Genomic DNA, 10,648 nt, shown 5'->3' on the forward strand with positions numbered 1-10,648 from the left:
AACTGTGGCCAAGTCAGCAGTAAGTATTCAGAGAACTAAACAACCAACGATAACAGGGAAACAACTCTAGTTTTCCAGTGTTTTGCAAACTTTAATCTGCATAAAAATCATCTGAGGATCTTTGAATTCTGAGGTCCAGAGTGAGCATTTCTCACAAGTCCTGGGATGAAACCTGGTGGGCAGACACGGTTCTGAGAACTTCAACAACTCTTACTGTTTTGAGACAGTTTTGGGGAACTCCCAAGCTTATTTCATGCTCAGATGACCTGGGCCATACCCAGCACTGTGTCAGCTGCCTCTGAACTCCCATCACTTGCCTGACATGCTGGCCCCACTGTTCCCACCGTGCCACGGCTCCACACAACAGACCTGGTGAGCCAGCTGAGATACATGGGAGAGGGCTTTGTGTTTCCTTGAAAAAAGTGTCCAGTGAGTGGGGCAGCCGCTTTGGCCTTGAAGCCTTAAGTCAGTCCCTTTAGACTGAGGAAACGATGGGAGAGATTAGAAACGTGCCATGACAGTGGAGGGCAGCATCACCTCTGAACAAAGTCAGGACCTGGATTTCCTGCTCCAGAGAAACCCACGAGGGCCTCAGGACCTCATGCCTCTCGCACAGCTCAACACACCTAAGAGTGATCTCTGATCTTCCCTGGATAAAGCTGCTCTGAACCATGTTTTGAACCTGTCACCTGGCATTTAGTTAGATATATAAACTGCTGCACGCACAGACATGAGCTGTGAAACATTACCAAAGAAATGTTTGGGGGGTGGGGGTGGGGAGAAATTCTACAACTTCTTCCTTAAAAACCAATAGATCATCCATATAATTTTGGTGTATAATTCCTTTTAAAGCTCAATCTCATTGTTTTTGTAGGCAGTTGGTATTCTTTGATCTCATGCAGTGAAAGTTAAAATGGGATTTCCCTGAGCATAGCAATCAGCTTACGCACACAGCCACTGGCTCACCTTTGCTCCCTAAATCACCAATCTGTGCTTGTCCTTAACTTCTTGGAGAGACCCTGCAGTCAGGGTGCTGCCTGGAGCCAGTGGGTCAAACTGCCGGTCCGCAGGGTCACCAGGCAGACAGCTCTAATAAGCAGCCCGGGAAGCTCAGCACATCTGTGGAGGCATTCTTGCATCTCTGACAAAGTCACCACTTTTAGGAATAGTAGCTTAGAATAATTATAATCATAAATTCAACTGGAGTTTCTTGGGTAAAAAATGTTAGGGCTGAGAAGATTGTACAGAGGGTATAGAGCTGACCTTGCAGGCCACCACCACAGTTGTGGCTCCATATAAGGTCCTCTATGGCACCATATATGATCCCCGGCAGAGATTACTGCCAGGAGTGATCTCTGAGCACAGAGACAGAGGTAAGTCCTGAGCACCCCCTGGTTGTGGACCCAAAACAAATAAAAAACAAGCTCACAAAACCCCCAAGCCCTCAAAAAGGTTAATTTTTAAACTCTAAAACGTAAAATTCTCAAGTCACAAGATAAGTAAGCTTAAAGTTAAATTCCAGGTCTTTTCCATGTAAAAAGCTAGTTAAGTACACAATCTGATTACAGTGACCATAGAAGACACGTTCATGAACTCGCTGTTCTGAGACAGTTAGGACCCAAGCACTTTCTTCTGGAGGGCACAGGAGACTGTCACGACTCATTCATTTATTTCCTTTCTTCTCAGTAGCTCATGAGCAAGTTACAAAAGTCAGTTTCAAACATTTTATTTAACTTATAAGGTGACTCATTGATCTGAAATATGTTTACAGAGAGGACAACTAGATGTAGGATTTCAAGTAATTTATGGTACAGGTGGCTATTCATCTAAAATGTTTTTTCCATAAGAAATATGTTGAAAGGCAAAATAAATGTTTTAAAAAGCAACATGCAACTTCTGATGAAAATGTCACTGTCCACTCTGATTCTGTTCGCAGTTCAGTTGAATGATGCACACAGAAAGCTGTTTTTCCTTTCGGATATAGATGAGAAGCCTCCATCTGTACCACTGACTGCTGGGCGGCATACTTGGCTCTCCCCCCAGTCACTTCTTCTTCTTTCCTTTCCCCTTTTTACTTCCCTCTCCTTGCTGAAGAGTTTGGTCCCCACCTCCTGTTTTCTGTGTCCTTGTTTTTAGCTTAGGGATCATTTCCGCCGCATATAACATTACTGACATACCTACAACCAGAAGGTACATGTAATATATGAGAAATAAGGAATAGCTTCATGAATTATCAAGAAGCTCAAGCTAATCAAGAAAACAAGATTGATTTTTTTTTTTAAATTGAGGTATCATTCTTTACTTCAAGTATGGGCCTTTGCTGAAACTGCTCACAATACTCAAATGAACAAAATAAAAATTTAAAACATTTAACTTTTAAATACAAATTCCGTCTTGGTCACAGTAATTTACTTGATGAGCTGGAAGGAACAGACCAAGCTGAGAACTGCATCCAGAAGAAGACAGGGTGGGCACTGCCCGCAGCATGGGCATGGGGAGCCTGTGGAGGGCTAGGTCTGATTGGCAGCAGCACAGTCCTCAAAAAAACCCAAACAAGGCAAGAGCCCAGGCTGAGTTCTGGAACTGCACAGTATCGGACATCCTCAAGCAGAAAGGGGACCACTTTTTTTCAGGGCTCATCTCACATCCACTGTTAGCTCCCTCTCCCCACTCACTTGAAGGTTACTGTTCAAGTCATAATTTGCAGGAGGGCCATTGAACAACTTCTGGCCACACATACCTATGTACCTGAGAGTCAAAAATCAACTGATTTACAAACATATTTATAATTCTTATTTGTTAATAAAGATCTTAAATATTAAAAAATGGGGGACACAAGAAGCCACAAAAATGCAGGGTGTGTCAGCATCAAAAGAATCCAATGTAAGGAAGCCACAGAAGATCCTGCTCAGATGAACACCCCATCTTGCTTCAAAACAAGGGGAGGAAAAAAGACCTGTTTGGAAACACTGTTCACACCTCTAAATTAGTTTTTAGAATCATTTTATAAATCATTTTTACCATTCAGAAGCTTCAGAATCTTTTGTGTAAGGAAAGGAACACTCTCTCTCCCCATCATTCCCTGAAAGACACTCCGGGGCCTCAGTGGGAAGACAGGGTGGGGTGTCTGCCATGCTTGAGGCTGACCTGGGTTCTATCTCTACACCCTGAATGGTCCTGAGTCCCATCAGGAGTGATCCCTGAGCACTACAAGTGTGGCCTCAAAACAAATGAAAAAAAGAAAAAAGAAGAAAAAGCCCCATGGTACAGTTCTGACACTGCGCTCTGTCCTCCTCCACTGACACTAAGAAAGAAAGATGCTTACGTGACGGGAACTGGACAAGACAGAGGCTGCCATCTTCCTGCTTGAGCTGGACGCGGACCCGGCCCCTGTATTGGACATCCCGGTTCCATTCTCGAGAGTACATTTTGTTTTTCTAACAAAATAAAAAGCACTTTGTTAAAAAGAAGTCATTATGCCAGTGTGATAGACATACATGAAATGATGAAGAGCCACCTCATACCTCGAGAAAGACATTGAGTCCGACTGCTGAGCACACATCTTGAATCTCTGTAGCTGTAGGGTTCTCAACAGCCTGAATAGTTAAAACAAAAACTCTGAATGGTTTAAAATGCATACTCCTGTTATGCATATCATTTCAAATCAAACAATATCCAAACCCTATTTTTTTTTTTTAAACTAGGATCAGCTACTTGAATTGGAGTTTTTATTTTTTAAGCAACACCCAGCAGTGCTCCAGGCTTACTCCTTGCTCTATGCTCAGGGACCATATCAGGTGTGGGGGATTGAACCCAGTTTGGCCACATGCAAAACAATCACCCTGCCCACCGTACTAGCACTCTGGCACCTAATTACAATTTTTTAAATTCTAGGAATAGCTCTGTTTTAAGCTCGCTTTCAACAGACCACAAACTTCACAAGGGCTGTTCTGTTCATGAGCATATTCCCCAGCATTTGGCGTGATACTCAGAAAATTCATGATATGTAATACATTAAAAAAAAATTTTTTTTTAAACCAGCAAAATCGAGCACTGGAGCTGAAAGTCAGGACAGTGGTTATCCTTTTACACAGTGTATGTCAGAGGTCAGTGATGATGGAGACACACAGAAATCCTTAGTGTCTCTAAGATGGCTATTACTTATATGTTTTCACTTTATAAAAATTAATCATGATACACACTTCACTTAAGACTTATGTAAAACATCTATCAATAGAATTAAGACAACACACTGATCAAATCGTGAGAACTTGCAATCAAGAGGTCTCTGTCGCTGTTACAGCAGATGGATTTCTCGATTCTGAAGTGTCTATAGGCATATATTCTCTTATTTTGAAGCAGTGAAAATTTTTAAAAGGCATTTAAGCAGCAAAATAGAAGCTATTAAATAGCACACAGACATACACAAAACCCCCAAAAAACCACTGCTTCAGGTCAATTACATTAAACCAGTTAAAAGTACAAAATGTTAATGTTTTAAAATAGAACAGGACACCAATTTGAAAAGTAAAGACCCAATGCTTCATTCCTTAGACATTTTCCAAATTTAAGCCTCTAGGCCTCTAAACATGATTTTCTTGGGCTTGGGGCTATGGTTCAGGGATAACAAGATTGTCTTACGTGAAGAAATCTGGGCTTAATGCTTGGTACTGCTTTACCAGGCATTTTTTTTAAACTGGGATCAGCTACTTGAATTGCAGTTTTTATTTTTTAAGCCACACCCAGCAGTGCTCAGGGCCAGGGACCATATGGGGTGTGCGGGATTGAACCCAAGTTGGCCACATGCAAAGCAATCACCCTGCTCACCATACTAGCACTCTGGCCCCTAATTACAATTTTTTGTAATGCTCCCTAAAGCATTAATTGCTTTAAAGCAATTCTTTCTCACTCAAAAAAACAATCACTACAGAGAAATCATTATGCCGCTATAAATTTTTTGAAAGGACCCAACTCTATCACTCTCCAGTAATAGTAATAGGCAGAGAATGTATAATTCAAATTTTTTGCAAGTCTTATTTCAAAAGTTTATTACACTATGTATAGTATATGGCACGACGTCATCATGTAGGTTTCTTTTATCCAAGAAACTGCCAGCGCCTTAAGGAAAGACACAAAAAACATCCTATCTGTCAAACACAAGCTCAGTTCGTTTGGGGTGCGGGAGGGTGGCAGTGCTCAGCCTGGCTCCGCACCATCACGGGTGGGCTTTGGGGATGGAAGCCAGCGCGGCCCAGACCCCCGCACAGGCTCCCTCCAGCATTCGGCACATCGGGGCACCCTCACCGCGGCGACAGAGAAAAGCGGGGAGAAGACCTCCGCGGCCTAAGGAGGCAGCAAGCCCTCACCTTGTTCACCGGGATCCTGCGACCCTCAGCGATGGTCTTCTTGTTGTTCAAGTAGGCGGGGTAGATGCAGATGAACCTGCAAGGGACAGACCCGGGGCTGCAGCATCCTCTGGGCGGCGCGACCCCCGCGGCCCCCAGACAGTGCGCCCGGGCCCCTGCAACCTCCAGACGGTGCGCCCGGGCCCCTGCAACCCTCAGACGGTGCGCCCGGGGCCCCGCAACCCCCAGACGGTGCGCCCGGGGCCCCGCAACCCCCAGACGGTGCGCCCGGGCCCCGCGGCCCCCAGGCGGTGAGCCCCGGCCCTGGCAGCCCCGAGACGGTGCGCCCGTGACCCGCGGTCCCCAGACGGTGCGCCAGGACAGTGAGCACCGGGATCACGCGGACTCAGTGTCCGGTCCCCGGGAGCGCCCGGAGCCAGATGCCGGGTACGGGCCTGCCTGGTCTCGCCACCCACCGGTCCTGGTCCGCAGGCGACCGCGCGGCCGCACTCGCCATCTCCGCGGGCCGCGGCGCCTACCGGAAGCCGGGCCCGAGCGAGACGCGCTTCCGGCGGAAGGCCCGCCCGCTACCTCCGGCGCTCGCTGCCATTGGTCCCGCGAGCTGTTCGTCTGAGGGCCGACGTGGCCCTATAACGACGGCGCGGTGTGAGTGGCCTTGAGTCCGGGCGCCGCCTCCACTGCGGGCTAGCACCGGCACAGAGGGTGGCCCCGCTCTTCCCGGGTCCCAGCGGAGAGCTCCGAGAAGTCCCCGGCCCTGCCGAGAGCTTCGAGAAGCCCCTGGCTCTACGGGGAGCCCCAGAGAAGCTCCCGGCCCTGTAGAGCCCACCCACGAGCCAGGGCGCATGGAGATGCCGGTCTCCCCCAGACTCCTGCCCTTGCCTCCCCTTCTCGTGGTGAGATTGATGGGGTGCTGATGCCAGGAGAGTGGTTCTCAACAGACTGATAGGAGAAAAGGACCCAGATGACGAAACCCTCAAGTAAGTGACAGCCGGCGTGCAGCCCCCTGGCGTGGGGGTCACAGCCGAGATGGCTTCCCGGGCCACGCTGGTCCTGGTGCTCCTCTGATTGGGGCTTCCAGGCAGCCCAGCCCGAACCTGGGAGAACAGCGCAGCAGACCTTCAGGTGGTGCAGGGGCCCCAGCACAGAAAAAGCTGCCAGTTACCAACAGCTAGACAGCAGAGATCTGTTGCTTCACACCAGCAAGAATCGCCTGCGTCAGAAAGACTGGGAGAAATGCACGGAACGGGACACAGGCACCCCACCCACTGTTGTGGGAAGGTTTGTATGGAGGGGCTTCAAAGCGACACGAACAGAACTGCTGCCGACAAAATGGGGTGGTGGAGTGAAAAACCCTTCTTCAGAATTTCCAGGTTCTTCTGCCCGGACCTGGTGGCCCACAAACACCAAAGCAGCCCAGATCTTGACGTTGGACTACAAAAGACAAGTCACAATGGAAAGGTGAAAAGGAAACAAGCTTACTAAGAAGTACTCGGGCGGGCAGGGTGTGCTCAGCTGTGCTTAGGAACCCCTGCTGTTGCCTGGAGGCGGATCCCCATCTCATCCTGTTCCCAGGCCAGGGGGAGACTTGGCACGTGGGCTTCTGGCCATTCTAGGCAATCAGGTCTCTAAAGCAGTGAGCACGGGAATTGCCCTCTCTCGCCTGTCAGTGAGAGCACGCGGAGTTAACCCCAAGTGCAGTGCTTTTAATGAGCCGACACTCCAAGGCTGGGCATTCAACTTTTAAGTCTCTGGGGCCTTCTACTCATAAATTGTTAAGGCTTTCTTAAACCTTATCATGTCCAAAGCTCATTGGAGTTCTTGGGGACTCTTATCCCTGCTAGTAACTCCTTATGGTGTTCTTAGGTGTTCTAAACCTTTTGGTACTCTACATTAAGCTTGTAAAATACAAAAGCATGTACTTAGGGACGTAAATTTTGTGCTTTCATTAGTATTGGTTTATATAAACTTTATGTGATCAAGATCTTTAATGTTATTAAATCTTTTAGGATTTTTTCTCCTAAAACGCCTGACTTTTTTCCCCTAATTTTTACTTCAGAGCTACTGTATAATTCAGCAGTTCCACTCATACATCTATCTCATGTGCTATTTACGAGTCAAGATATAAATGTAAAAAAAAAAAAGATACAGATGTAACCCAAATGGCCCAGTGGCAGGTGAGTGGATAAAGATAGACTATATAGACATAATGCAGTCATAAGATAAAGTAACTTGCAACAACACTGATGAAGGTGTCGTGTTAAATGAAAAGTCAGAATGAATAAGACAGGTACTGAATAATTTCACTCATGTATGGGTGATAGGCAGGAAAGGAAAAGATAAAACCAAATGAAAACAAACCCTTATCCTACAAAACTAAGATTGGCAGAGGGAGGGATGTCTACTGGGTGTGATGGAGGAATATATTGGTTCTTTGGAGGTGGATATGGTATGGTAGCACATATATTGGGGAGGGACCCCTAAACATAGTCATGCACACCACATTACCTCGATTTGTGGCTGTGGGGTGGGTCACACCTGGTGGTGCTCAGGATCATGCAGTGCCAGTGATCAAACCCAGGCCTCCTTAGTCTTTTCAGCTACCCAGGCCTCAATTATTTTATGCCTTCTCCAATAGAAAGTGGGCTTTAAACATATGTAGGTAATCTGCATTGAAAAATAATGATAATAGTTTCTCCCATGGCCCATTTGAGGGTAGTTTTACATACCATCGTGCCATGTATTCTGGACATTACAAAAAATATCTGCCTGGGCCCTTTTGGGGAGACCATCCATCCATATGTTTAATATGCATATGATCCCTCAAAAAAGAGCTATGTGGGACTGGAGTGATAGCACAATGGGCTGGGCATTTGCCTTGCACACAGCCGACCAGGGTTTGATTCCCAGCATCCCATGTGGTCCCTCGAGCACTGCCAGGAGTAATTACTGAGTGCAGAGCCAGGAGTAACCCCACTGCATCACTGGGTGTGACCCAAAAAGAAAAAAAAAGGGCGGGGGCTTTGTTTCTGCAACGACCAAGACAGGCTGAAATGAATCCAAGTTTTAATATAGCTAACAGTTTCAGGACCTTGCATTCATACTTTGCATCATGAAAATTCAAATATTTGGGGCTGGAGCAATAGTATAGTGGGGAAGGTGTTTGCCTTGCACACAGCCATCCTGGTTCGATCCCTGGCATCCCATATAGTTCCCCAAGAGCTGCCAGAAGTAGTTCCTGAGTGCAGAGCCAGGAATAAACCACTCAGCATCGCTGGGTGTGACCCAAAAAGGAAAAAAAAAAATTCAAATACTACTTTTCAATTAGATACATATGGAGGGTACATAAAGGGGAGTAGACTTAATCATGCCTATTATCGTGGTGTATAGATGGAGAAAAAAAGATGTATTAAAATCGTTTATAATTTCTGGCTAACACAATAAGGAATTAAGGATGGAACTAACACTTCTGTTTTGGGGCCATACTTGGCTGTACTCAGGGGTTATTCCTGGCACTCAGGAGGTCGCATGGATGGCCAGGGATTAAACCCAGGTTAGTCACAAGCAAAGTATGTACCTGACCCACTGTATTATCTCTCTGGCCTAAGAATTTTTTACTGCCATTCTATACCAGATCCAGGATTCAATTAACTACATTATTGTTAAAACCTTGAACATGTACAAAGAAAAGACTTGGTGGTGTGGGGTGGAAGATGATGTGGTCACATAGATGACTCAGAAGAGCTTTCTAACCACTTGTTTGTGAGAAGCAGGTTGGATTAAAAGACGGTGAAGTTGTACATGGAAAATCATGGGTGAAAAAAGGCCTTTAGAGATGGATGGCGTGCCTGGGCTTCGCTCAGTGGTAGTTTGGCTGCCTTGCAGATGAGGCTACGACAGAATCTTTGGCACCACCTGTGTTGAGTACAGTCCTGGAAGCAGTGCTATTTGGGGAACCCCAGTGCCACAGGAAGCGTGTGACCTCCACTGCACCCCCACCAAGCACGTGAGAGGCACTACTGAAGTGTGTGTCTCCCAGCCAGCACTATAAACCACGCATATGTGGGCCTCTGGTCACGAGAACAACAGGCAAAGGAAGGGAGAAAAGTGAACTAACACATCCTAAAATCTAGTGCTTTCAAATAAGACTTTTGTGCTCATGGAACTGCAATGTGGGCTGATGGCAGATTCTTTGCTATGATGCAGCATCTGCTGGGATTGGATAATCCAAAATGACCTTTGTCTATGCCGCAGTGGGGATGGTTAGAACAAGGCTGACCGGGCATCTGCCTTTCCCTGTGCTGTGGCCTCTCCACAGTTACGCTGTACTTGATACGTTTCCTTCCTTATCCAAAATTTGAATTTCCTTTAAGCCTCTTGCCTGCTGCACCTCAGCCTTCACCCCCGCCCACCTTCAGCTTGCCTAGCCCAGTTTCAGCAAAAACCCTGTGTGGTCAGGGCCATTAGTTGATTCTCCTGAGAGGAAAAACAATCACCCTAGCCCCTTACCATAATTTGTTATGTCTCGTCTCCTCAGCCTCTTCACTCTGTTCTTCGGTTAAAAAACTGCTGCACTTTGTGGAGCTGATTTCTCTGTCCTTTGCTAGTTATCTTGAATAAAATACCACTTCAACACATGCCAGATGAATTTTACAATAGCTTAATAGATTTACAACTTATTTGTTGGCTCATTTTCTGTAAATCAAAAGTAGAATCTGCCAGACCTCTAGTTTGCCTGCACTTGTGACATACAGTTGATTGACCAAACCAGATCAGTACATGTAGTAGATTTAGAGGAGTAACACACATTTAAAAAAAAGTGCGTGGGGGCTGGAGTGGTAGTACAGTGGGCAGGGCATTTGCCTTGCACGTGGCTGACCTGAGTTCAATCCCAGGTGGTCCACTGCGCATCGCCATGAGTAATTTCTGAATGCAGAGCCCCTGAGCATCTCTGGGTGTGACCAAAAAACCCAAAAAAGCACGAGGAAATGGATAGGTGCCATTTTGGGGTTACTATATACATCAGAACATCAAAAGTCCGATGGAAGTGTGCGGATTCCCTCTAGAAAAAAGCTGGATAGACTACCTCAACCTAAAGCAGACCTGTCACTGTCAGATGGCAAGACTGCACCCAGTCTCTCTGTTGGGCTCATTTCCGTATCTTGGGGTGGGAGGTAAGCTCTAAGTAAAATCAATTTTAACAAAATGATTTTATTAGAAACTTTTTGAGGCATTTGAATGGAAGTACTGCTTTGGCACACGTGGGTTAATGTTGTTACCAAGTG

The 10,648-nt window shown here is 46.3% G+C and overlaps 1 protein-coding gene across 1 annotated transcript; it reads right to left on the reverse strand.

Annotated features, from left to right (window-relative positions):
• Window positions 1–1,710: 1,710 nt before the first annotated feature.
• On the reverse strand, window positions 1,711–5,903 carry SRP19 (signal recognition particle 19). The gene is made up of 5 exons (XM_004613094.2): window positions 5,822–5,903; window positions 5,367–5,442; window positions 3,525–3,596; window positions 3,326–3,437; window positions 1,711–2,177 (listed from the first exon to the last, which is right to left on the reverse strand). Exons 1-5 carry the CDS (start codon window positions 5,860–5,862, stop codon window positions 2,044–2,046), a joined length of 435 nt encoding a protein of 144 aa, XP_004613151.1. The 5' UTR covers window positions 5,863–5,903; the 3' UTR covers window positions 1,711–2,043.
• Window positions 5,904–10,648: the final 4,745 nt, after the last annotated feature.

This window comes from Sorex araneus, chromosome 1 (assembly GCF_027595985.1).
Source record: "Sorex araneus isolate mSorAra2 chromosome 1, mSorAra2.pri, whole genome shotgun sequence".
Classification (NCBI taxonomy): Eukaryota; Metazoa; Chordata; class Mammalia; order Eulipotyphla; family Soricidae; genus Sorex; species Sorex araneus.

Bases quoted from the DNA above. Each gene is read 5' to 3' on its own strand.
- SRP19 (XM_004613094.2), bottom strand. From the start codon at position 5,862: ATGGCGAGTGCGGCCGCGCGGTCGCCTGCGGACCAGGACCG. The intron at 5,443-5,821 runs GTGGGTGGCGAG...TGTCCCTTGCAG, and splicing joins TCGCCTGCGGACCAGGACCG to GTTCATCTGCATCTACCCCG. The intron at 2,178-3,325 runs GTAAGCATCTTT...TTCTGGTTGTAG, and splicing joins TCTTGTCCAGTTCCCGTCAC to GTATGTCAGTAATGTTATAT.